Here is a 27,214-nt window from a genome sequence, read left to right as displayed (position 1 = left end):
AGAGACGGGAGGGCGGAGGCGGACGCTGGAGACAGGGGCCACGAGGGCGAGGCGGGAGGGCAAAGGTGGACGCTGGAGGCGGAGGCCACGAGGGGGAGGCGGGAGGGTAGAGGCGGACGCCGAGAATGAAGGATGAGATGAGGTGAAGGAAGCTTTATGGGGAAGGTGAAGAGATTTTAAAGTGAAAAAGAAAAGAGCCGTTCAAACGTATGTGAAAGAGGAGACTGAGGGAGAGGGAGAGAGAGAATGCTTGCATTAAATGCGTTGCTTGCGTGCTCAATCTTCCTAGAGGCGCCAGAGGAGAGAGAGTATGAAAATATGGCATTTCTTTTTATTTCAGGTCAAAGCCACATGTCGCTCCACTAGTGGGTCCACGTGAGTTTATGCACGCCACGTAGGCATGTGACATGGCGTGCACAAACCACTAAATATTTTTTTAAAAGCCTATAAAAGGGACAAAGCTCGGACAGAAATGGCACGGTCAACAAGAACGAGAAACAAGAAAAATCGTGATCTATTGAAAGGGACCGGAGGCTATTGCCTCTATAAGTTTATTATATCAATTTGAGTGTTATTCTTAAGAGTTAGCAAGAGTGACAAACAAACGCTCTAGTAAGAGTGACAAACGCTATTTGTAAATGCACAAGAAAATTGTTTTTCTTATCAAAAATATATTTTTGTAGGTGAGAGAGACAAATTGAGAGAATGACCCCTTGCAAACGCTAGAGACGTGTGGTTATAATTTGGGAAGTGAGTCTATTATGTCATGCTTATCAAATGAGAGTAGATATTGAAGGGTTCCAATAGTGACCGGATCTATAAGATAGATGTAACTGGAATCTAGTTTTGTGCGACAGAAACTTCTACGACCGTAGCAAATAGGGGTATTTGTACTCTTGGCGTAAGTAGCGGAATCTAGCCCATTTGAGCTGCTAGAATTGGAAGAAAGGACACCCCTATAATTCAGACTTGCAATTTCTCTTTTCCTAAACTCTTTAATTTTCACTATTTATATTGCTAGTTTGCACAATGCGAAGCATAAATTTGACGGATTTGGTTATACAAAACCGGTTTGTATTTTCTTGAACAGCAAATTTACTCCTCCTTAGTTTCGTATTCCGGCCTAACACATCACCCCAATTGCAAAAGTAGTCACTTTTTTAAACACGCTACAACATAAAAAGAAAAAAAAAACTTATCTTTCTTTTATGAATACGCTAAATACATTCTATAGAGACATTGTGCGAGTTTGAGGATACATACAACAAAGAAGCCATTGCCAACCCTACCTCACCTCATTTTGTCACCATGTCAAATGCCTAGACCTGGTGAGGCTTCCCCCAACAAAACTTGATGTTTGATATAACTTTTAGGGAACATACATTCTATACATTCCAAGAAACATGATGAAAGTTTGGTTACATAATCTCCCTCAAATTAGGGGATATTCTATATATTCCAAGAAGTATGACGAAAAAGGTTAGGTGTATAAATCTCCCTCAAATTAGGGTATTGCAAGAATATGTTCATTTCCTTCCGGTAATAACAAAACCAATAATTTATTTGTGAAGGGGCACACGTGGAGGCATGGGGATCGCTTAGAGCCAGCAAAACGGGCTATTGCAGCGACACCTGGCACGAACGTGTCAAGAACTCGAATCCCCTCCATTTCCTTACCATAGACGGAAAGTGAAGGAGAAACTGTGTAATGACTGATATGGCATTTGACTCCTTGTGAGGGGACCTAGTTTACCCGCAAATGGTCGATGTACATAGATTGTCCGAACATTGCAAGATCATCTTTTGGCAACAAAAACATATAAAAGAGGAAAGAAAATGGAAATCCCATGAACCAGAAATGAGAGTCCGACCCTCTGCTTCTGCTTCAAGGACGATTACAAGAACTCGGATGTTTCTTTCTTCCCTTTTCTTTAACCAGTGGAAATGACTTGATTGAGTTCACGTCCTTGAGTGCAAGGGAGTGAAGATTGGCTGGTTTGATCGATTCTTTGAGCCCAAAGGATCATGTGTGGAACATCTTAAACCTCGTTTGAGAGCTTCTCATCGTCAGCTGCTTCTTGATTTGCACAGCAATAATACCCTCTGATCTGAATCAGGTAAACCTTGTACAATCTCTCTCCCTCCCTTTCTTCTCTCTTTTCTAGAGCTTCTGTTTTTCTGTATCCATTTTGCTTGTTGCTTGATCTTCATCTGTTGTGTACTTCAGATCAATCATTTGTTAACTAATATAGCTTCCCGTGAAGGTAGAACCTAGGAATAGGAGTTGATAGCAGCTGCTTGTAGAACTCTCTATCTCTCTCTCTCTCTCTCTCTCTACATCACTTGGTTTTGTTGATTTGATTTGCAAATAATTAGGGGACTATGGGATTTTTCTAAAGGAGGAAAGTATCTTCTTCTTTTTCTGGCAAGTGCCTAAAATGTCTCGTTTTGGAAGTGATGAACTCGTTCTTTAATAATTTAGATAAGACTAGATTTTCGATGTCAATTCTCGAACAGTTAAGATTATATGTGGACCACCTTTTGTTTCTATATCCATCGCTTTCGAGGAGGAAACCGTTCTTTATATGCTCTACGTAATTCCTTTCTTCACCTCCACCCCCACTTTTTTAATTTCATATGTGGTGTAATTGAGTTAGCAAGTCATATGCAATTCTGTAATAGCCAAAGGAAAAACAGAAAGTCATTTTCAGTTGTGTATACATACAAGGTTAAACTTGTACGACCAAGTCTCAGTAGCCAAGTTTATCTGTCATGGCTTGAAAGCCGATGCTGCTGATTATGTCTGATCTGAATGTATACAAGAGCGGAATTTCTCAAGCACAGCACTAAAATGTTTGGCCCAATGCAGCAGCATCAAGACTCGATGAGTGAAAGTTTTGCTTATAGAAGTCCTTGTGCCAGAGATGTAAGCCATTTTCTGGGTCAGGTTCTGTCTGAAAATGTTGAGATCAAAAGACTCCTTTTCATTCATTCTGAATATGTTTGACTTTTACAGATCACCTTACTAATTTCGATTTAGCTGGCAAATTTTTATCGTTCTGACTTCTGACTACTTAAGATACAACGAGGGAATCCCATAAATGTTAAGAAAGAGTATTTGCTGGTGGCTGGTGCTATATTAAATTTGAATAAGATTTCGGCAGTTGAATCCAGTCGACCCAAACATCGGTAATTTGTGCAGCTAGTAATTTTCTGTGATACTACCAAGTAAAGACTCGCTCCGTGAATTGTGTCTTTAAGAGAGAGTGTGAAAGTGTCGTAACAGGTAATTTCTTTTAATCCAACATGGATCCTGACTGTTTCGACTGTTTCTTGAAATGTGAATAGTTTGGTCTAATACAATGAATCCAGTTACTAATGCGTTTATGCTTCTGTCCGAGTTAGAAAGCAAGCTCATATTTCTCTGATAATAATGATCTGTCTCTTCGCTGGGTTAATTGGTAGAATTAAATTACCCGACAAACCTCGAAAGATCTCGGAGATTCCGGAATCATGTCTCTTTTCTCAGCAACACTTGCCTCTTAAGAAAAACTCTTGTCTGTCATCATTTATCATTCATAATCAATCAATAAATTTAAGTATCCTCCTTTTTTCCGTATGCTTTTTCTTTCTTATGAAGGTATAAAAGGAAATCCAATTCAGATCGCGAGATGGTGGTGTCAAAGACCGAGATCATTCCCCCGGAAGAGATAGAGTCCGAGTTACAAACCGATCAACAGCCCAAGAGCCATCCTTTCTCATCCCTCGGGAGGCAATCCTCAATTTACTCATTGACCCTGGATGAATTCCAGCACGCACTCTGCGAGAGCGGCAAGAATTTTGGCTCCATGAACATGGATGAATTCCTCACCAGCATCTGGAATGCTGAAGAAAACCAAGCCGTAAACACCTCCGGCAACAATAACACCACCAACAACAGCACTGAGAACGCGGATCAACATGTGTCCCTGGGTGGCACGTCCACCAGTAAAGGCATAGCCAAGCAGCCGAGCCTACCCCGCCAAGGCTCGCTCACTTTACCCGCTCCGCTGTGCCGGAAGACGGTGGACGAGGTGTGGTCCGAGATCCACAAGGGTCAGCAGAGCCATCAGCAAAGCAACAATGTGCAGAATCCCGAGGACGCCCCTCGCCAGCCGACTTTCGGGGAGATGACGTTGGAGGATTTCCTGATAAAGGCAGGGGTGGTTAGGGAACAGCACATGCTGCATCCACCGCCGACTCAGCAGCAGCAGCATCAGTTCGGGATGTACCAGAACAACCTGTCAATTGGGCCCAGTTTCGTCCCCAGGCCCATAATGGGAATGGGTGGAGCCGCTGCTAACGCAGCGCCATACCAACCAATGGCTGCTGCAATCGGAGAGGCATCGGTGTATCCGGCAAATGGGAAGAGGAACGACGGATATGCGACGGCACCAATGCCGGTAAGTTATGGTCAGAGGGTGAGGAACGGAAGTGGTGGCGGCGCGTACGGGGCAGGTCAGGCAATGGGTATGGGAGTGCTAGTGAATCCAGTGTCTTCGAATGGGATGTGTGGCGCACCGGTCGAGAATTCTGGAGGGCAATTTGGAATGCAGATGGGGGGAGCGAGAGGAGGAAGGAAGAGGATAATCAATGGTCCAGTGGATAAAGTGGTGGAGAGGAGACAGAGGAGGATGATAAAGAATAGAGAATCAGCTGCAAGATCTAGAGCCAGAAAGCAGGTACAAGTGCTCTATCAATTTGTAGTGTTCAGTTCATTGTGCTGTTTCCTGTCCTTCATTCATAACATCTCCTGGATACTTTTGGTACTGCCTCGAAATAAAGAAGTGATGCATCAGCTACAATGATATAGTTTCTAAACTTCCTATAGCGCTACAAACTTACACAGAGGAAAAACACAAACATAGCGATGATTATCATTGACAAGTTTTAAAGTATATGTATTTGATGCTCTTGATGCTTGTATCAGGATTTAAAGTTGGCAAGTAGACAAGCACTTGCTTCATTAGTATTTCAGAAAATTTTGTGTTGTGAAGTGTATGGTTAGACACCTGAATAAAGGACTCATGAAAGGTTGATGGGACCAGAATGGTCATCTCATGTTCTTCCATTGATGTGCACGTTATTGGACTTTGGCTGGATTCAGTTCATAAATCAAGGAGTGAGAATTGATCTAAAATTGTCTCCAATTTGGTAAAGGAATGGCAGGCCAAGAGGTTGTTTCGGAATGGAAATGCCTGTGCTGAATGCAGAGTTGTGGATTGAGCGTGCTGACTCTGGTTGTAGATTGTTTGGCTACTGCATCACCTGGCATATATTCACACACTGTATTGCCTGGTGATTGTCAAGATCTGACTTTGTACACCCTGGCACTTGCTTATTGCTTGTGCAGGCTTATACAGTCGAACTAGAGGCGGAGTTAAACCAGTTGAAAGAAGAAAACGCACACCTTAAACAGGCACTGGTAATGCCGGCATCTATGGTAATTACTTCTATTGGGACTTGATCTATGTTGAGCTAATTCTGGTTCATTCTTCCCCGAACTTTAAACAGGCGGAGCTTGAGAGGAAAAGAAAGCAGCAGGTACTCGACGTTGTAATTATAATTTGCTGCAGAACACACAATTTTCTGCATGACAACGTTTTTGGTCTTGTTTACATGTGAAGAATGACCTCAAGGAACCAAACAATACAGGGACTGCTCGTATATGAGTCAGTTCGTGCATGATCATCTTATTCCGTGTCTTTTGATTGTTTGTTTGCTCATGTCGGTAGGACTGTTTCGCAGTATCAAGAAGAGCTGAGGTTGAAAGCTCAAAGTCAAACCAGGGCATACAGAGCGAAGGAGAAACTGAGGATGATCAGGAGGAACCTGAGTTCCCCCTTGTGAAGTAAATCGGTATTTCTTTCGAATCCAATCTCTGCTTATTTGGTTAGCCTCTTCAGTTACTGAAAAGGCTTTACCTTTAATTTGTTCCTGATGAGTGAAACTTCCGCAGCAAATTGAGGAACTGAACAGGAAAGCCCTGGAAGAGATGGGATAAGTCGGAAATTCATAGTTCACCCGTGGTCTGTGGAAATGCTTGGCCGTACAGTCATCCTAAGGATGTATCAGTCGAAGATGTCAACGAAATGTTTTTCTTTTTTATGCTCTTCCCCTTTTTTCTTCTTTTGGCCATAGTTGTGAACTGAGAGTATGCATGCTTTTCTAATTGACGTTGGTATAGTAGTTGTCAGTAAAAGATAATGCAGATAAAAAGTTATAGACATGAAAGGTCAATTTTAAAATGCTGATCAAGGAGAATTGCATCTTCGGTTGTTAATCGCCATCTCAAGTCGATTCTTTGTTTCATTCGATTCCGAAAGAAACCCGATCTGACGTCGGTGCCAATTGCCATCTTAGGTGGTTATATCATTCCGTTTCTATTATTAAGGGTGTGGATGTGCTTTGCATTGCATTTTCAGATTTCAACATGGTTGATATTAAAGCCTCGTGCAAGAATGTAAGAACAGCTCGAGAGACATTCAATGACTTTTAGCTTTGTTTCAACCCACGAAAAGCTCTAGCTTTAAGCAGATGAGCAACACAGATCTTCTAAAACTCTTGAAGAGAGCAAGCTGCATGTAGTGGTGGGATAGATTTGTTCTTTACCTTCTTCGCAAGCACTTGGGCTTCTGTCTCGTTGCAAGCTTATACGGTGATGGGCATTGACTGATTTGAACTTGAAGAGCACCCAACATTGCCTTAGCTTAGCTCTTTCTCGTACATTGAAACATCGTAGCCTCGTTAATCGTTCAGAGTCAAGACTTATCTCATTCATTTCAGTAGCAAATCGCAGGCTCGTGCACATCTATTACGAACCGCAGTCCTGGGAACCAACGATGTCAATACCAAAGGAGAGCTGACGTCCTAAAGTCTGGGAGAGTTGGTCGAGGTCTTCATCCTACGGAACCCAGTCACCCCTCAGGTTTAATGTCGAGTTTGCAGAATCAGCGAAGTGCTGCTCAAAGGCAGTTTGTAATTGTAATCCCAACCATCATATCCACTGGTAGTTCTATCATGTTGCTCCATATTGTGATGACGAATTCGCATAACCGCTCGGCAATCGTCCATGCTTCAATCAGCTGAACCCGACATTCCATAATCACAGCCATCGTAGGCCCTAGTACATTAGAAACACCGGTGTCAAAAGCCTCCAATCATTAGATGAGATCTTACCAATGCAAACACTCGATCGTCTCTCCAGTCTTCCTTACGGTGAAGGATGGTCTGGCATGTTTTGAACCAGACGCTCAATTCCAGAAACTGCCCAGGACCATTGCCGTTGCTGCAATTGTGTTGAGATGAAAAACTAAACTGAATACTTGGTTAGGTCTATGTGACCCCAAGCTATCTATTTATAATAAAGTCAAAAAGGCCAAAATTATAATATTAACCTTATTGCTGTAATATATAAAATAATAAAGGAAATAGACAAATATGCCCCTATTAGCCAAGTACTCTCAACACTCCCCCTCAAGTTGGAGCATAGATATCACACATGCCCAAATTAACTAAAACAAGATGAAACGATTTACTCCCCAATCCTTTAGTCAACACATCAGCAAGTTGATCACCGGACTGAACAAAGGGCATACAAATTAAACCACTCTCCAACTTCTCTTTGATAAAGTGCCTGTCAATCTCCACATGTTTTGTACGGTCATGCTGTACAGGATTATGAGCAATACTAATGGCGGCTTTATTATCACAATATAGCATCATAGGAATAGGAACAGATACACCAAGATCTTCAAGTAATCCTTTAAGTCATAACAGTTCACAAACTCCATGTGCCATTGCACGAAATTCTGCTTCAGCACTAGATCGAGCAATCACATTCTGCTTTTTGCTACGCCAAGTCACAAGATTCCCTCCTAAGAAAGTACAATACCCAGAAATAGACTTTCGATCAGGAGATCCAACCCAATCAGCATCTGTATAGGCTTCAACTTTCAAGCCATCACGAGGAGATAAAAGAATCCCTTTTCCGGGAGCAGACTTCAAATATCGAAGGATTCGAAGAACAGCATCCATATGAGTAGAGTATGGATCATGCATAAACTGACTCACTAGGCTCGCAGCAAAAGCAATATCAGGTCTGGTGTGTGATAAATAAATCAACTTGCCCACTAACCGTTGATAACGACCCTTATCTACGGGATCACCATCCTTTTCTCGAAGACGAGTATTGACCTCAATAGGCGTATCAGATGGACGACATCCTAACAACCGAACTTCTGTTAAAAGATCAAGGACATACTTCCTTTGGGATAGAAAGATACCTTTTGAAGATCTGGCAACTTCAATCCCAAGAAAGTATCGGAGCTTTCCAAGATCCTTTATTTCGAATTCTTGTCCAGGAAAATTCGTCAACCGGCTTATCTCATCAGTATCATTCCCTGTGACAATAATGTCGTCTACATAGATCATAAGAATAGTGACTTTAGCACCTGATCTCTTCACAAACAAAGTATGATCAGCATTACTTTGTTTATACCCAACAAAGATCATAGCTTTCTGAAACCTACCAAACCAAGCTCGAGGTGATTGCTTTAAACCATAAAGTGCACGTTTCAGCTTACACACTTTACCTTGAGTTTTGTCACAAGAAAAACCTGGAGGAATCTGCATATATACCTCATCTTCTAACTCTCCATGAAGAAAGGCATTCTTCACATCTAACTGCTGAAGATCCCATCCCTGGTTTACAACACACGAAAGTAACACTCGAACAGTATTCAACTTGGCAACAGGAGCAAAGGTTTCTTGATAGTCAATCCCATAAGTCTAAGTAAATCCATTCGCCACCAACCGTGCTTTATATCTGTCCACAGTACCATCCATCTTCTGTTTGACTACAAACACCCACTTACATCCTACCGGTTATTTCCCAGGAGGAAGAACAACAAGATCCCACGTGTCATTTTTCTTTAAAGCATGCATTTCCTCCACCATTTCTGTCTTCCACTTCTCATTTGCAAAAGCTTATTGCCAATTCCGTGGAATAGAAACAGAAGATAGAGAAGATACAAAAGTACGATAAGAGCTGGACAAAGAGTCATATGAAACAACATTGGATATAGGGTGTTGAGTACAAATTCTAATACCCTTTCGGAGTGCGATAGGAAGATCAGAAGGAGAAACCTCATCAGAAGGAATAGTAGAATCCGGATCCGGAGATGATGACTAAATAGGCAATGTATCAGTGGTCTTAACCTGCGTGCTGGTAATGGAATTTCTACGACGATATGTCTTCAATGTTTCCCCACTATCAATCCGCCTTTGAAAGATACCCATACTTTGCTTAACAGGTGTGGTCTCCTCCTGAATCTCTGATATCTCCCCCTGAAGTATTGCATTATTCTCTACTTGCGTTGCATCGTTCTCCTCTTGAGAAGGAGAAGGAGAACGATCAGAGACTATTGGAGGAGGAGGAGGAGGAGGAGAAGGAGAAGAGTAAGTAATATCCTTAGGAACATCTAGAATTGGCAACACCTCTACACTAGGACACTCCCCCTGAAGAGGTGGAGCGGAATAATAAGAAGTAAACTCATGAAAAATCACATCCATAGATATAATACTGCGCCTAGAAGGAGGATGATAACACTTATAACCCTTTTGAGTAGCTGAATACCCAAGAAATATGCAGCGGAGACCGCGGGGTTCCAACTTACTCTTAGAGGTAGTATTACGAGCATAACAAACACAACCAAAAATTTTTGGAGGAAGAATAAAAGTTGATGATCCCTGTAAAACATCAATAGGTGTGCGAAAATCAAGAATTCTAGTCGGCATCCGATTGATTAAATAGGCAGCGGTTAAAATAGCATCACTCCAATACTGAGAGGGGACATGACGTGCAAACATAAGAGACCTGGCGACCTCTAACAAATGTTGATTCTTTCTTTCGGCAACACCATTCTGTGTTGGGGTATCAACACAACTAGTCTGATGAATAATGCCATGATCAAAGAGATATCGTTGAAACTGACCTTCAGTGTACTCAGTGCCATTGTCACTGCGAAGAATTTTCACAATGGCGTTGAATTGAATTTGAATCATTTTGTGAAAAATTTGAAAATAACGAAAAACGTCACTCTTATGCTTCAACAAATAAACCCAAGTTGCACGAGAATGACAATCGATAAAAGTAACAAACCATCAATGACCAGAAATAGAAGTACGTCGGGAAGGACCCCACACATCAGTATGAATCACATGAAAAGGGAAACGACTTTTATTATTTGAAGATGAATATGTAGAACGAGTTTGTTTAGCAAAGACACAAGCTTCACAAAAAAACTCATCTTTATTACAAGCTGAAACGAGACTTGGGAAAACTTTTTCTAAAGTTCCTAAAGGGGGATGACCTAATCTGCAGTGCCACTGATGGAGATCTGTCAATGCTGAATTAACTTGATGGGGCGTAGTAGACGACATAGAAGTAGAAACCCCACTACCCTCGAGCAGATAAAGACCACCATCCAATCTACCATATCCAATCTCCTTCTCCGTTACCAGATCCTGGAAAATACAGTAAGAAGGGAAAAAAGTTACTTTACAATTTAAGTCTCGAGTCAAACTACTAATAAAAAGGAGATTAGTAGAGAATGATGGAATATGTCAAACAGAAGACAAGGGAAGAGTGGAGGAACAATTGATAGACCCTTTTCCAGCGATGGAAGAGAGGGTTTCATCAGCTACACGAACTTTGTCTCTACCGGAAGTAGGGGTTTATTGATGAAAGAGACTAGAAGAACCTGTCATATAATCTGTAGCCCATGTATCAATGATCCATGGGCTGGAAACAACAGATGTATTAAACCCCCAAAGAAGATACCTGAAGTGGCTAGATTTGAAGCAAAATGGGAAGACGAATTGGCAACTGTGGAGGAAGCAGCAGTAGTTTCAGTATGGTTTACTTTGTTTTTTGTCTTTCTCTGTGCTTTTTTTTCCTCAAAATCTGTAGGTTTTCCATGTAACTTCCAGCAGGTAGCCTTAGTATGATAAGGCCTATGACAATATTCACACTTCACAACTTCCTTAGGGGTATCATTAAATCGAGAGAACGAACCAGATTTAGTAATAGTGACAGCACTAATTTGTAGAGCAGATTGATCAATAGTAGAGGACTGGAGCATTGCTGTCCTATGGCTTTCTTCTGAGTGAACTAGGGCATAGGACTGTTCCAGAGGGGAATGGAGACCGGCTAAGGACTTGAACACGTATCTGATCATATTCAACATTCAATCCTGCCAAGAAATCATAAACTCTGATCTTGTCCACATGGTTCTTGTAGGCAGCAATGTCTGTAGCATTAGTTGGTTGATAATCGGTATTATGATCTAGCTCTTGCCATAAACTGCGAAGCTCAGCATAATATTGAGATATAGTCATCTCCTTCTGAGAAGTGTCATGAACCCTTTTTCGAAGTTCATACACCTGTGCATCATTCCCGATTTGACCATAAGTATCCCTAGCAGCTGACCAAATTTGCGCCGCAGAATCAAGAAGCAAATATCCTTTTGCAATATGTGACTGCATCGAGTTAAGCAAAAAAGACATTACCAAAGAGTCATTTGAGATCCACTTGTCTTGAGTAGCACCCGATGTTTCCGGCTTTACAAAAGTGCCGTTGATATGACCTGTAAGCCCACGGCCTGCAATGGTCAAGAATACAGATTGAGACCATATCAAATAATTTGTGCCGTCGAGCTTCACAGAGATTGTAGCGAAAGTAATATAATCTGTACGACCATCTCCTGTAGGTGGAGGGTTTTCAACTGAACCGTCAGACATTGTGTCACTGGTAGTAGGCTAAAAATATCATCCAAAAAATCAGCAAGATCAGATCAAGGGAAGAAAAAAATCGATTTTTTCAAGATTTTGAAAACTTGAAAAAAATCGATAATTCTATTTTATCCCAAAGAATCTGAAAAAATATGATGGTCCACGAACTGCAGTGCTTTGGTCTTCACACACGAGAGAATTGTAGGCCAGCGGCAAGGCAGAAACAATTCCAGACAAGAAGAGCCAAAAAATCACAGAAGAAGTTGAACCACCTATCGCGGACTGCAAAGAAGTTTTAGTTATGTCATAGAGGTGAAGTTTAGGGCAGACACTAGATTCAAAGAATCACCTCATTAGTGCTGCCCTACATTGTGAAAGAGAGCAAATGAGAAGATGAGAAGGAACTGCGGTGGGAGAGAGTGAAGGCGTGAAGAGAGGAAAAAGAAAGGTTGCGCAGAGGAGAGATTAGGGTTAGGGTTTCAGTTCAGATCTGGCTCTAATACCATGTTGAGAGGAAAAACTGAACTGAATGCTTGGTTAGGTCTATGTGACCCCAAGCTATCAATTTATAATAAAGTCAAAAAGGCCAAAATTACAATATTACCCTTATTGTTGTAATATATAAAATAATAAAGGAAATAGACAAATATGCCCCTATTAGCCAAGTACTCTCAACAAATTGGTATGCTGCTGACAACAACTAGCACAGAATAATCGTTTTGAAAAACACATCTTCAGGTCATGGGGTTTAAAGCAAAGAAAGGCGAGACTGCCCAGCTAGTTGTCGAGTTGCTAGAGGTGGTCCGCAATTGAACTCTCAGGAACTCTCTTCTATGATAGCACGGTCTAAACAAAGTTGTCAGCACAGCTTTGTTCTGACCACAGTACAAATGCAGAAAAGAGTGTCCTTGAAACTTCAGATCTCACAAGATTAGCACATAGTCAATGAAAAGAGCGCTTCTCTGGGGGGCCAGGCAAGAGGATGATGGCGAACATAATGAATTACCATGATTCTATATTGCTCAGCACATAACTCGTCAAAAGAAATAGCAACTTTGTTCACTATTTTTAAGGACTGAAGAAACAAAAAAGATTGCGAGATTTCTGAGGTCCTGTACCAACCAGTGATTAACTGAGACCTGAAAATTCAAAATTGATCTTAACATAACATCTATTCAAACTCAAATTGAACCTCTACCTCCATATATTTTCTCATAAGAGGAATCATTGACGTGGTGAAATTGCCCAACTTACCATACTCTTCCTCTGTTTTGGCCTCTGATACACCACGAAAATTATCAATTTCTTCAATCTGGGGCATCTCTCCAGAAGTCCTGCCACCCACGCTGAGAAGCGGTTGCTAATTATGGTCCATCCAAGTTCAAGTACAACCACATTCTCCAAGTTAGATGAACCAAGTCCATAGCTTCAACTTCTTCATCCAGTGCAACACCCCATAGACGAAGCGTCCTCAACTTTGAAGATTTGGAGATCATATGGTAAAATTTCGGCCACATGACCGTGAAGTTTGCGACGTCCACAACCTCGAGATTTTCCATGCTTTCACTAATATCGAGATGTATAATACTAACATCGTCCATCTTAAATACTCTTAATGCCCCTTTTCCAATCAGCTCAAAAACCTCGAGATTACAATCTCGTAGGTTCAAGTTCTGAAGGCTATCAGCCTCCAACAGAAACTTATCCAAACTTATCGCTTCCACATGTATTTCTTGCAATGAGTGACTTGTCAACTCCATAGTTGCCTGCGAATCCGACATGGCGATATCTGGATTAATAAGAGCCAATGACTCAATCTCTGGACAGATAGAAAGGAGGAGGCTCAAATCCAAGGCTGAGATGCTGATGAAGCTCAAAGAGAGCGATGTCAAGTGAGGAAACTTCTGATAACTCGGCTCAACGCCCGTGATAGAAGTATGAGCCAACTTCAATACTTCGAGCTTCTGCCTTCAGCATCGCTCCACAATATTGATGTTCGGATGCGTCCTCACGTTATAACACAGCTCACGCAAGGTGTCCTTGGTGTACATGAGCCAAGCGATCACGGGGGCGGCTGAGAACTCATCCGCATCCTCCATCAAGATGGACAAACACTGAAGGCCTCGAGTCTGGAATATGGTCTGCGTAATGAGGATCTCCAGGCTGGTCGTGCTTATATCGCAGTACACAGGCCAATCATTGGAATCGAAGGAGAGTGCTCGAAGGTGCTTCTTCCAAGCCTCTCTCCATTTCCGGCAAGTCGTGGAAGCAACCACGACATCTCTCGCAGCTTTGAGCTGTGACAGTATGTTCCCAATCACTTCAACAGGGAGATCATCCATATATGCAGTTTGCCGGCCGTGAAATAGAAAAACCACCAGAAACAATTCAAGACTGCACCGTGTTAAAGGGTTGTTCTTGTTGCAGCTTTTTCACCACATATAAATCGTTTCTGACAAATTCCGGTCACAAGTTACGACATTTCGAGCTCAGTGATATGTTTAACGGGACAATATCGGAATTTTTAGACAGAGCGACTAGAAGCCAACACCAATTCAGACGCCGCGAATGCTATAACCTGTATATCCGCAAGACCATGGATCATCTGAACCAAAAGAACCGCGAACAGGAACGGAATCAAGAAACCGAGCAAGATTCCCCAAAAGCAATCAGGCAAAAGTCAAAGAAGCAAAACCCAGAAACGGATTTCGCAGTAACTCCAAGATGCAAACCAAATTCGACTCAAAACGAGACCCGGAAAAGAGAGAAAATCCCGAAGCGTCGGCAGTCAGCTTACCGGGTGGAGAAGAACGGCGCCCGTCGATCGTCGCCGACCCAGAACAGGATCGAAAGAGCAAGCGCGAATCCGAACCCGCCGCGAGCGAAGCGCGAGTACCCTTCGATCCCGAATCGCCGATCGAGCGATAGGCCGGAACCGGCAGGCACCTCAATCGGCCGAAGCAAGCGATCGGGACTCCCCCATGACCCTCTTTCTTGGATCGACGAAGTTTCAATCGAACTCGACGGGAATTGGTCGGAGCTTCACACACGTGCAGCGGACTCCCGTGCGGAAGCGCAGTTGGTGTTGTTTCCCCCAAGGACCGTGCCAACGGTGGACCAAAAGCTCGTATTTTTTTATAGGGTTAATACCACGAAAAATCCTAAATTGGTACACTTGTGACACATTTACCCCAAACTATTTTTTTGACCATAAAAAATCCCAAACTGGTACACCTGTGACAATTTTACCCTGAACTATTTTTTTGACCACCAAAAATCCCAAACCGATATACTTGTGACAATTTTACCCTGAACTATTTTTTTGACCACCAAAAACCCCAAACTGGTATACCTGTGACAATTTTACCCCAAACATATCACAAAAAACCTTAAACTGGTACACATGTGACAATTTTACCCCGAACTAATTTTTAATATTATTTTTTTGAATTTTTTCTTTTTTCTTTTCTTTTCTTTTTTTTCTTTTTTTTTCCTTCACCTTCAACCTCTGGCCGGTCGCCGGTCCGGCGACCGGCCAGAGGCGGAAGCCGGCGAGGGCCGCCCTCGCCCGACGCCGGATCTGGCGAGGGCGACCCTCGCCTGCGTCGGGCGAGGGCTGTCCTCGCCTGCCCAGGGCAAGGGCGACCCTCGCCCGACTCAAGCGAGGGCGGCCCTCGCCGGCTTCCGCCTCTGGCCGGTCGCCGGACCGGCGACCGGCCAGGGTTTGAAGATGAAAAAAAAAAGAAAAGAAAAGAATAAAAAATAAATAAAAATTAGAAAAAAATAAAAAAAATAATATTAAAATTTTAATTCAGGGTAAAATTGTCACATATGTACCAGTTTGGGGTTTTTTGTGGTAAGTTCAGGGTAAAATTGTCACAGGTGTACCAGTTTGGGGTTTTTGGTGGTCAAAAAAATAGTTCAGGGTAAAATTGTCACAAGTGTACCAGTTTGGGGTTTTTTATGGTCAAAAAAATAGTTTGGGGTAAATGTGTCACAAATGTACAAGTTAGGGCTTTTCGTGGTATTAACCCTTTTTTATATAGGAATACGTGGATAGGTGTATGAATGTCGCAGAGCAGGCACAAGAAATGACGTGAGTTTTTCACGGCGATAAACAGTGTGAAATGGTTGTGGTGTTCTCTCTGTTCGAACGTGCTCTGCTTTTCACACCAGAAGATCCTTTCTTACCAGCTTCAAGTGTGTGCATGTTCGAGATGGAGAGGAAAGAAGGGAAGCCAAGAATGGAGGGATGCGAATGGTTCCGCTGGTTCTTTTGTGCTGAAGAATTGGTACATTAAGCGGTACCATTGCCCTCTCACAATCAAAATTGGCAACTATGGGTATTCATAGTTCTTTCTCTTTAAAGTTTCATCTGATTATTAAAATTATGTCTCGATTTTAAACCCAAAAAGGAGAGTTTCCTAATTCAAGTTTAATAGGTTACCTAATTGGAGAAGATTTCCTAATAAGATGTTTCCTATTTTGGATTCAATTCTTGCCTATATATAAGAAGGGCATGTTATTTGTTATTAAAATTATGTCTCAATTTTGAGCCCGAAAATAAAAGTTTCTTAATTCAAGTAGGTTTCCTATTTTGGATAGGTTTCCTAATTGAATGATTTCCTAGTTGGAAAGGGTTTCCTAATTGGAAAATGTTTCCAAAAAAATATATTCCATATTTTGGATTCAATTCTTGCCTATAAATAAGAAGATTGTGTTATTTATGAGGATCATAAAAGAGAAGCTTATACTTGTGAATTACATTATGAAGATATCCGAGTGTGTTGTAGTCGATTAAATTCTTAAGGTAAGAATTTGTGCAATTCTTTCGTGAAATTGAGAGATTATTTCGTGAAAAATTGTGAGGTTAAACACTATTTGATTTATTGGGTGTAATTGGGGCTTGGGAAACATTGAGGTTGTGTTTGGTTGTCCGGATTTCTAAACAGGATATGACTGGATAGGATAGGATAAGAAATCCTGGGATTTCTTCATATCCTATCCACTGTTTGGTGGACTACGGATTTAAAGTCGGATAGGATAATTTTATTTTTTTTTGCTATTCACGGGTCCGGAGGAGTCGGTGAAGGAAAAAAAGCCGAGAAATTGTTTTGGTGAAAACGCACAAGGTGTGGGGATGAGGATGACGGCAAGTGGAGCGTCGGGTTTCTGGAAAAATAGGCATTAGAAATCCTATCCAGATCTATCCCACTCCCATCGGATTTTTTTATCCGGGCTATATCCGGTCTATATCCGACCTTATCCTATCCTGGACCACCACCAAACACAGGATAGGATAAAACATATCCTATCCTGGCTTTTATCCGGTCGACCAAACGCAGCCTGAGAGTATTTGAGTGACTCAAATGTGATTGTAATCTCCGTTGTATCGCTTGATCTATAGTGGAATTAATTGCTACTTTCCTCGCGAACGTAGGTCACTACGACCGAACCACGCAATCCGATTTATTTTCTTGCTCTGTCTATTTTATTATTCGATCGCTTGCTTCCGCAATATATTTCATGAAAAATCTTTTTCATGAAAAATATTTTCCTCATTTTTTGATGTTTGGATTGTTTAGGAAAATGAGTCGACGGAAATGTTTTCCTAGTCAGCAGAAAACCTATGCTTAAATTTTAGGAAATTAATTTCCTCCTTAAAACATCGGAAATCAAATTTCAAAATATGACAAAATACCGACACTTGGACCGGAAACTCTCCGCTTGAGTTTGGGAACCCTAATGCTCGTTCCCGGGTCCTTGATGCCTGGGACCCGATTCCTACGCCCAGGCTTGGGTACATCAAGGCCAGTTTGGGTCTCCGGCGCCCAGGCCGAAGTCCATCGAGGCCAAGCCAGTGGCCCCGGTGCCCATACCCGATACCCCGGCACCCAGGCTAGGTCTCCAAAGGCTGAGCACGGGATCCTGGTACTTGTGCTCGAATCCTTGGCAACTGAGCCCATGTCCCCAAAGGTCTTGCTCTGGTCCCCAGCGCTTGGGCGTCCCCAGTGCTCCTGTCGGGATCCTCCACACCCGTGCCCTAATTCATCTAGGTCAACCTTAGGACCTCAACACCAAGGCACAAGTTCAACATGGTTGGGCTCGAGACCTCGATGGTTGATCCTCGATCCCCGGCGCCCTAGCCCTGGTCCACAAAGGCCGAGCTCTTGACTCTAATGCCCGTGTCCGAATCCCTGGTGCCCGAGCTCTGGTCCACAAAGGCCCTAGCCCGGGTCCATCGAGGTCGGGCTCGGAACCCAATGCACTTTCCTAGATCCCTCATGCTTGAGCACGGGCATTGGGGACCCGGAAACGAGCACCAAGGTCCCAAGCCCAACCTTGATGGAGTAGGGCACGAACACCAGGGTCCCAAGCCTCGACCTCGATGGAATAGGCTCAGGGGCAGGAGACCTGGACACAAGTGTCGAGGACCCGAGCACGGCCATATCAGGCCCAACCATGTTGAACCCGAGCACGAGCACCAAGGACCCCAATCATCGAGATCTTACGCTTGAACTTTGTGGACACCCGAGTGCTAGGGATCCGGGGCCTTAGGCTCGGTCTCTATAGACCTGGGATCGGTGCCTGTGCTCTTGCTAGAGACCCAAGTGCCCAAGCCCAAGTCTAGTGTCGAGGTCCATCGAGGTTGGACTCGAGATCTTGGTGTCCGTGCCTGATTTTCTGGTTGCCCATACACACTTCACTAGTGCCCAAATATTGCATGTGTATTTAGGAAAATCAAATTAGATTTTCCTTTCTAAAAGACGGAAAATAGTTCTCTAGTTCTTTTTTAGATTTCAGCCAAACACCGGAAAGTATTGTTATTTTTCTGGAAAATGACTTCTTGAAAAATATTTTCCAAAAATATAACATTTTTCCATAAAACAAACGGAGCATACACGTAAGAATTTGCACAAATTAAAGAACTATAAATTTTCCTACTTTAAATATGTTGGAATTATGTCTCGAATTTGAATCCATTAGGCGAAACCCAATCCGAATGGGGATGTGCAAAAGCCAACTGTTGTAAGATTAACGAACACGGAAGCTAATGGGATCTTGCAAATTAAGTCAATATGAAAGCACCAAAGAAATTAATGAGAAAGGATAAAGGACACCAAAAATTTACGTAGTTTGGTTCAAGTACTGGTACCTACATCCACGAAAAACCCAAACAAAAAAAAGAACGTCATGAACATTGTTGTACCTGATTTTGCACATTTTGCTTGGGCACCTGGCTGGTGTACCGGGCAATGCAATGAGGGACGGTGCAAGGCGTGTCCTGCTGAGCGAGGCCCACTCCGATGTTCGTAGAACCTACGAAAGCCAAGGGAACGAGCCACGTTCAAGCTAAGGTTGAGCGAGGGGCAAGGGGTTTTTTTTTTTTTTTTTGGGTCACTGAGTATTGATGACGAGGAGGGACACAAACCTTTGCTTCGTCGGTGACGGCGGGGAGCAAGGAGCGCCCGAAGCAGAAACAACGCAATGCGACGGAGCGAGCACTCTTGCCTCATCAGGTTTGCATTTTCTGTTCACTTGAGTTTGGTCCAATCTACTAGCCCATACTTTCCAAATTTTGTCTGATCTAAAAGTGCATTGAATTCCAGAGCTCTAGATGCATAAGTTTTTTTTTTTCCTAGTTCTTTGGGTTTATTGGGTTTACAGGATGTGATCAGAAGCATGAAGAAGAAATGGACTTTAAAGCAATTTACAAGAATTTCGTCCTTGGGGTCAGTTACTATGCCTTTTTCCATCTTCACTTTTTTATCATGAGTAGGAGGCCTCTAAGTCGACGAAGTCGCCATGATGCTGCTGATTTATTGCAGGTAATGGCAGCTAGAAGTCCCAATGTAAGGCTCCGCAAAGCTTTAACTAGAAAGCCAATTAAATATGTACTGATCGCCTATCTTGAACTTGAATCTCCATCTCAATATGGTTCAGCTTATGATGTGCCTCATTTTCTCTTTGTTGTTATTTTATTGCTTTTGATCCTCAGTACTACAACGAAATGTCTACTGTCAGCTCCTGCGAAACCATCCAGATCTAGATCCAGATTATCAAGGATGGCTATGTTATCTTCAATTTCCAAAATGATAGTTAGTTGCAATAAACAGAGGCTCAAATCTATTCATCCAGTGGCTCCGACCCCTAACAACACTAACGTGGCTGAAATTCTTTTACCGACATGTAGTAGAAGATCAGAGCTCCGGAATCCAGCACTTTTCACAGAGAAGTCGAACAGAAAATGGCTGCATCTACTCCTTATAGATACACTATTTCGAAACAGCAAAATAACCTTGCCCCTACAGTGTTGCGGTGCAGGGAATGCGTAAAAATGACCATAGAATTTTAACATGTCGGGCAATTATCAAAGCCCATTCTACCCCACATTCTAAATGTATGTGGATCGGAGAGTTTACTATTCATTGTCAAATTTGGTTTTTCAAGGCATTTAGCTTCTTATAGATGATTGGTAAAGGAATGTTTTTTCATGACCATTGTTGCAAAGTAGCATCAACCTTTTACTACTTTAAACTAAGCAACATGCCATATTGCTCAATCTCAGCGTGAAATGTTTGCTGTTATTCGACTGGGCTAGCTTATAATGAATATGTTCCCTTTTGTTTCTTAGACAACGTTAGCCCAGTGAAGATGGGTAAGGTAGCCTTTTGTTTGAACATTCATTAGTAACCTGTATGCGAAAAACGAAAAATGATCACAACCATTGTGGTGAAGAAGCATCAACCTTTTCATACTCTCCTATTTCTTTCTCTCTTTGCCATGAACCCTTTCCTACTTTAATATAAGCAAATGTGCATCTTATTGCTCGATCTTAGTGTGAAATATCTATTGGTAGTCGGCGAAGGCTAGGGTGTTATGAATACGAATTTCCTGCTTATGTCTTGTGATAGCCGGCGTGAACCATTCGTCCAGAAATTCACTGAAAACCTTAACAAGGGTCTTGTGGTGGTAGTGGAACTCTACTGATAAACCACAAACTCTATAATCTCTTATGCACAAGTTGACGCATATATACACGAATTCTTGTCCAACCAACACCGTATAACAACTTTCAGGCAATCTGGACTTGTCTCTTTTAGGAACTATGTATCAATTGTGTACACTTATTGTCAATTGTGACAGGATAAACACGCTGAAAATTCCCAATAACATCAATAGAAGCTTGCTTATTTTGCAATGAGCTCAAAATGCTATTTCCTAGCATAGGAGATGAGAACACTACAAGTGTCATAACTTTCGTGCTGCGCTTACTTAAGTGTCATAACTTTTTTTTCGCTCATTTAAGTGCCAAAAATTTGAAAAAGTGATCACTTGAGTGCCAAATTCCATTTGGCAGCCGGAAAATCTAACGTGGCTTCACCGGAGCTGACGTTGACAACATTTTAATATTTTTTTGAAATTTTGAATTTTTTTATTATTAAATTTTTTATTTTTTATTTTTGCAAAAAAAAATTTCAATGCCGGCGAGGGTCACCAGCGACCCTCGCCGGCTGTGAAGGCCTCGCCTAGATTGGGCAAGGCCCGCCTTGCCCTTGGCCATGAAGGCCCTGGGTGAGACCGTTGCGGCCTCGCCGGCAACGGGCGAGGCTGTGAAGGCCGTCTCACCAGCCGCGGGGGAGGCGGCCTCTCCAGATCTGGCGAAAGCCTTCACCGCCGTGGGCGAGGCAGCCTCCTTCGCCACCTCGCCGCGCCGGCGAGGCCGCAATGGCCTTGCAAAGGGCTTTTGCGGCCATGGGCAAGGCCGCCTTGCCAGATCTGGCGAGAGCCATTGCCACCGCGGGCAAGACAGCCTCGCCGGATCTGACGAGAGCCTTTACCGCCGCGCCCTTGACTGGTGAGGCCGCGATGGCCTCGCCAAGGATGTTCGCGGCCGAGGGCGAGGCGGCCTCGCCGAATCTGGCAAGAGTCTTCACAGCCGCTAGCGAGGGTCACCGGCGACCCTCGCCAACCTTGAAAAAAAAAAAGATAAATAAAAAGATAAAGAAAAAAGAAAAATTTTAAAAATTTAATAAAATCCATAAAATAACATTAAAAAAATCCACTTCGGATGAAAAATTAATTAAAAGATCCACGTCAGCTCATTTGCCGGAAATTGCACTCAAGTGATCTATTTTCGCCGGAAGTGGCACTCAAATGATCTATTTTACTCCGATGTGGCACTCAAGTGAACGAAAAAAAAAGTTATGGCACTCAAGTGAGCGCCGTACAAAAGTTATGGCACTCCTAGTGTCTTTATCCCAATAGTTTTGAAGCTCAAATGGCTGAAGTGACTTCCAGGTGACTGAAAAATGAGCTTAACAAACTATTTGTGCAGCAAACACTCCACGGACCTCTTTGCAAAAAACTTTGTGACCATCAGGTTCAAGTTATGCTACTCTACTGCTCATTTGCTAGCAAATTGTGCATATCCTTGACATTCCAAGTCAACTAGCGATTTTAAATTTTATGTGCAAAATAAATCAGGCTTTGGTGGGGCATTTGGCACATATGAAAGCATAAAATGTCAAACACAAGGAAGCATGTTAAAAGTCTACTAGCCATTGCACCAAACCATCTTCAATTTATTTGCAACCACCTTCCATTTCTGGATGCATCAACATCAAGATTGTTCCAGTGAGGTAGGTGAGAAAATTGCTTATACCCTGTCGTGCGCATCTTACACAAAATTCACTATCCTCGGTTCTTCACGATATTCTTGAGCTTCTCATTTGCAGCCACAAGCCCTGCAGCTATGCCAGGTTCATTAACAGAATGTCCCGCATTTGGAATCACCTGTTCATAGTGCAACAATTTAATAAACAAGATAATGGATGAAGATTTTACTTCATAAATCTTCGTGGCATGCAGAATCAAAATCATGAAATCATAAGCAAGAATTCTTATCTGACGTGGCCATCCACAAAACCTTACAATTGCAGAGAATTGACCTATCTCTAAAAGCCATTGGGAAAAGCAATATGTCGGCAAATCCGTGACAACCATTAACATTAACCGTAAAGAAGTAAAGAAACACTAGAAGAATACTCTAAGCACGGAGGTCATATGCAACCTATAAAACAGATTTTAAGCATAATCAACGGCAGGACAAGCCTAAACAGCAGAAATCCTTGTGATCACCCGACAAACACACGTGGCTCATCAAGGGATCCCATAACAAGGTCAAATTCAACCAACTCAGAATTAAATTTTTCCATCTTGAAATTGGAAAAAGGGTAAAAGAAATCAAGGCTTCCAACATATCTCAGTGTTTGATTGGGCATGACAGACAAAAATTTATCGTTTAAGCCCCAAAAAAAGGAAAACCAGAAACAAAAAAAACAACCTCATTAGTCTTAGACCGTAACAAAATGCTTCCATGGGATCTATGGCTACTCAAACATCTATAAACGATAAACCATAAACAACAAACATTAGAATTTGCAACAAATTTCAGCCAAACGACCTCAACCAGGTTCTATGACTTCAAGGTCTCACTGATATACATCTGTCAGATGTCTTTTTATTTCAATTACCTGATTCGCTCGCACTCTCTATGTTCAAGTTCTCATTGTTCCATGCTTGACATTAGCAACTAACAATTGTGTATGTAACTCCAAATGAATAGGCGGAAACCACAAGGATTACTAAGCTATGCAACACCAAGGACATAGTAACAGTCATTAGAATGTATTGAAAACAAATACATCAAGAAACAGTGACTCGTGGGCGCTAGGGTCGAGCGAGGGACTTAAGAATTGAGCATTTAAAAACTCCAAGACAACGACAAAAGCAGAAGGAAACCCAACGAATTCAGAAGACGCACCTCAACGCAAACCATCAACCCACAACGCCAAAACCAAACACACACGAAGAACCCAAACAAAAAAAAGAACGTCACGAACATCATCGGACCTGATCTTGCACCTTTTGCTTGGGCACCTAGCTAGTGTACCGGGCGATACAATGGGGGACGGTGAAAGGCGCGTCGTATTGAGCGACGCCCACTCTGATGTTCGCAGAACCTATGAAAGCCAAGGGAACGAGTCACGTTCAAGCTAGGGTCGACCGAGGGGTCAGGGGCTTTTTTTCTTTTTTTGGTCGCTGAGTATTGATGACAACGAGGGACACAAACCTTTGCTTCGTCGGCGACGGTGGCGAGCAAGGAGCACCCGAAGCTGCAACAATGCGATGCGACGGAGCGAACGCCGGAGCAACCAGGAACGCCGACGAGAGCAAAATTTGAGAGCGAAATCACGATTTCAAAATAATTTGAAAGCCTTCGCTCTTGCAGCCAAAAGGAGAGAACATGCTAGCTCTTGCTTGGGATTGAACCTCCAGAGATTTGTTCTGTGAGTTTTTTACATTTAAATGAGTTGTTTATTTGTAAACACTTAAGGTTTTGGTTTAATCTAGGTGTTGGAAACACTTGAACTTGTGAGTAAGCGATTGTAACTTGGATTCTCCGATTATGATAAATTATTTCCTGATGGCTCTTCTCGTGGGTATAGGTACCAATACTTGGACCGAACCACATAAACCTTTGGTGTCATTTATCTTTCCTCGTTAATTTCTTTGGTGCTTTCGCATTAATTTAATTTGCAAGATCCCAATTAGCTTCCATGTTTGTTAATTTTACAACAGTTGGTATCAGAGTTATGGATAGGGTTTTTTGGATTGTGGTTTGGGGCTTTTGCTTGTCTGATTATTATATAGAAATTATGTTGTTGCAATTATGTTTAGGGAAAAAGCAGAAATTAAGAAGTTTAACGGAAGGAACAACTTTAGGTTGTGAAGCGTTAAGATCGAGGCCTATTAACAACTCAAGATTTGGCCGAAGTATTGGAGGGTAAGGATAAGTTGCCCGAAACAATAAAAGATGCTGAAAAGAACATGTTAATGAGGAAGGCGAGCAGTACAATCTTGTTAAATTTATCGGATGAGGTGTTGATAGAGGTGGTCAAGAAAAAGGATGTTGTAGCGTTGTGGGCATAACTTCAAGCACTCTATGTAACGAAGAGTTTGAACAATCGCTTGTACATGTTCAAGAGAATGTTTTAGTTTAGATACACTAAAGGTACATCATAAATGAGTTTAATAAACTCATGATGGATTTAAAGAACGTTGGTAAGATTCTAGATGATGAAGAGCATGGCATGTTGTTAGCTTCTTTACTAGATTCATGGGAGCACTTTACTTATTCACAACTACAGGGGTGCATTACAATTATCTTGGAAGCGATAAAGTCTGCCTTATTCTCTAAAGAGTGGTTGAGAAAGTTACGAGATGCCAGTCTAGTGCAGGATGTAGCGCAGGGATAAGTGATTCGAGGTAGAGATCAATATCAGGGGTCCAGTATCAGCAGAGATAAAAGCAAGTTGAAGTCATGCCATAGAAAGTCCAAGGAACGCGTGAAATGCTTTGAGTTTCAGGAGGAGGGGTATATTAGGAGAGATTATCCGAAGCGGAGAAACCGAGGCGATAGGTAGAATGCTATAAGCAATGTGACGAACGTTGCCGAGAAGAGTACTAGTGATGCAAATGTTGTTTTGTGTGTGACTACTAGTTCGTCAGGAGACGAATGGATGTTAGATTCGAGGTGTTTTTATTATATGATGCCTCACATGACCTGGTTTGCTACTTACCAAAATGTAGATGGTGGCAGAGTTTTGACAGGAAATAATGTAGCCTGCAAGGTTATGGGTATTGGGATAGTTCAGATTCGGATGCACAATGGGGCGGTGTGCACATTTACAAACGTGAGGCATGTACTAGAGTTAAAGAAGAATCTTATTTCTCTAAGGACACTCGATGACATCGGGCCGCCGAAGGTGGAGTACTGAAGATCTCTCGAAGTGCCATGACAATGATGAAAGGGAAGAAAGTGAATACTCTCTATCATCTACTAGGAGAGATCGTGACAGGAGCTTCTACAGTTTTATCAGGTGAGTCAGACTCTGACTTGACTCTATTATACCATATGCGATTAGGGCACATGAGTGAGAAAAGTATGACGATGTTCAGTGAGAGAGGATTGTTGAGGGGTCAGAAGACAAGGAAACTGAACTTATGTGAGCATTGTATTTTTGGGAAGTAGCGCTGGACTAAGTTTACTACAGCTATGCACTCGACTAAGCAGCCAGCTAAGTACATTCATTCATACGCCTATGGCCTATCTTCGGTTCCTTCATAAGGAGATGCCCCATATATGTTGACATGTATCAATGGCTATTAGAGGAAGGTTGGGGTACATTTTCCAAAGTACAAATCTGATGTGTTCGATCGGTTAAAGAAATTTAAGGCATTGATTGAAAAGTAATCGGATAAACAAATCAAGGATCTGAGAACCGATAATAGCACAGAGTTATGTATTGAAGATTTTGCCGAGTTCTATGAGAGAAAAGAGATTGTGAGACACCGCACAATACCTGTGACCATAGTAGAATGGCGTAGCAGAATGGAAGAGCAGAACTTTACTTGAGTGAGTTGGGTGCATGCTTTCGCATACAAGACTAGGTAAAGAATTTTGGGCCGAAGCAGTGAACATAACATGTTACTTGGTTAATCGATCTCCATCATCTGCTATCGAGTGGAAAACTCCTGAGGAAGTATGGTCGAGGAAACCTATTGATTACTCTGGATTACGAGTATTCGAATGTCCAGCGTGTGTTCATGTAAGTAATAGTAAGCCTGAGCTAAGGGCGAAAAAGTGCGTATTTATAAGTTATGCACATGGGGTGAAAGGCTATCGGCTATGGTGTACTGATCCTAGATCATCCACTATTATAATCAACAGAGATGTAATTTTTTAGGAGAATGTAATGCTTCAACAAAAAAGTTATGAGACACTACTAGCAGAGTAGTGTCAGTAGTGAGGTGGAGCTTTAAGTAGAGACTCTAGAGACCTCGGAGATAACACATACTGATACTATAAATGAGGCCACAGTTCCCGAAATCGGTGATAGTAAACAACCAACATAGCCACGGCACACTATAGTTGCAGGCAGACGAAAATGCAAATTAAACCATCGGTATGTTATGGTGATACTGATATTATTTATGCATTGACCGTAGGTGATAAGGTGGACAGATATGCCTTTATCTTACTTTGAGGCGATGGCTAGTAGTAAATTGTCGTAGTGATTAGGGGTTATAAGTGGAGATGGAATCATTCCATCAAAATCAGACATGGGAGCTAGTCAATGTACCTAAGAGCCAGAATATTGTTGGAAGCAAGTGGGTCTTTAAACAGGATTAGGGCATTCTCGATGTCGAGGCAGCGAGATATAAGTCGAGACTTGTTGCAAAGGGATACACACAGTGGAAGGGCATTGACTACAATGAGGACTTTTCTCCTGTAGTAAGACATACTTCTATTCGT

The 27,214-nt window shown here is 42.2% G+C and overlaps 1 protein-coding gene, 2 long non-coding RNA genes and 1 pseudogene across 5 annotated transcripts; 2 read left to right on the top strand and 2 right to left on the bottom strand.

The window, feature by feature from the left end:
* The first annotated feature begins 1,386 nt into the window (after positions 1–1,386).
* Positions 1,387–6,322, top strand: LOC115675246 (protein ABSCISIC ACID-INSENSITIVE 5). 3 transcript variants are annotated; one of them, XM_030597843.2, is made up of 6 exons: positions 1,387–2,117; positions 3,641–4,721; positions 5,393–5,464; positions 5,554–5,583; positions 5,775–5,898; positions 5,999–6,322. In XM_030597843.2, the coding sequence occupies exons 2-5, from the start codon at positions 3,672–3,674 to the stop codon at positions 5,892–5,894; spliced, it is 1,272 nt and encodes a 423-aa protein (XP_030453703.1). In that variant the 5' UTR covers positions 1,387–2,117; positions 3,641–3,671; the 3' UTR covers positions 5,895–5,898; positions 5,999–6,322. The 3 variants fall into 3 exon arrangements, with proteins under 3 accessions (XP_030453703.1, XP_056159516.1, XP_056159515.1); XM_056303541.1 differs by lacking the exon at positions 1,387–2,117 and adding an exon at positions 2,670–2,926 and having other exon boundaries at positions 5,788–5,898; XM_056303540.1 differs by lacking the exon at positions 1,387–2,117 and adding an exon at positions 2,670–2,926.
* Positions 6,323–12,869: 6,547 nt separating this feature from the next.
* LOC115675247 (F-box/LRR-repeat protein At1g67190-like) lies at positions 12,870–14,766 on the bottom strand (annotated as a pseudogene).
* Positions 14,767–19,341: 4,575 nt separating this feature from the next.
* On the top strand, positions 19,342–20,305 carry LOC130135179 (uncharacterized). Its single transcript, XR_008814657.1, has 3 exons — positions 19,342–19,565; positions 19,662–19,685; positions 19,832–20,305. It is a non-coding gene; the product is annotated as an uncharacterized LOC130135179 (long non-coding RNA).
* A 1,823-nt stretch (positions 20,306–22,128) lies between these two features.
* Positions 22,129–24,069, bottom strand: LOC130135175 (uncharacterized). Its single transcript, XR_008814653.1, has 3 exons — positions 23,969–24,069; positions 23,749–23,858; positions 22,129–22,629 (listed from the first exon to the last, which is right to left on the bottom strand). It is a non-coding gene; the product is annotated as an uncharacterized LOC130135175 (long non-coding RNA).
* Positions 24,070–27,214: the final 3,145 nt, after the last annotated feature.

The sequence above is a fragment of the Syzygium oleosum genome, unplaced genomic scaffold (assembly GCF_021117445.2).
Source record: "Syzygium oleosum isolate NSW1041296 unplaced genomic scaffold, Sole_v2.1 Sole_v2.28, whole genome shotgun sequence".
NCBI lineage: Eukaryota > Viridiplantae > Streptophyta > Magnoliopsida > Myrtales > Myrtaceae > Syzygium > Syzygium oleosum.
The sequence above is the reverse complement of the archived record's forward strand: the minus strand, read 5'-3'. Positions and strand labels throughout refer to the sequence as shown.

Bases quoted from the DNA above. Each gene is read 5' to 3' on its own strand.
- LOC115675246 (XM_056303540.1), top strand. The intron at 4,722-5,392 runs GTACAAGTGCTC...TTGCTTGTGCAG, and splicing joins GATCTAGAGCCAGAAAGCAG to GCTTATACAGTCGAACTAGA. The intron at 5,584-5,774 runs GTACTCGACGTT...TCATGTCGGTAG, and splicing joins AGAGGAAAAGAAAGCAGCAG to GACTGTTTCGCAGTATCAAG.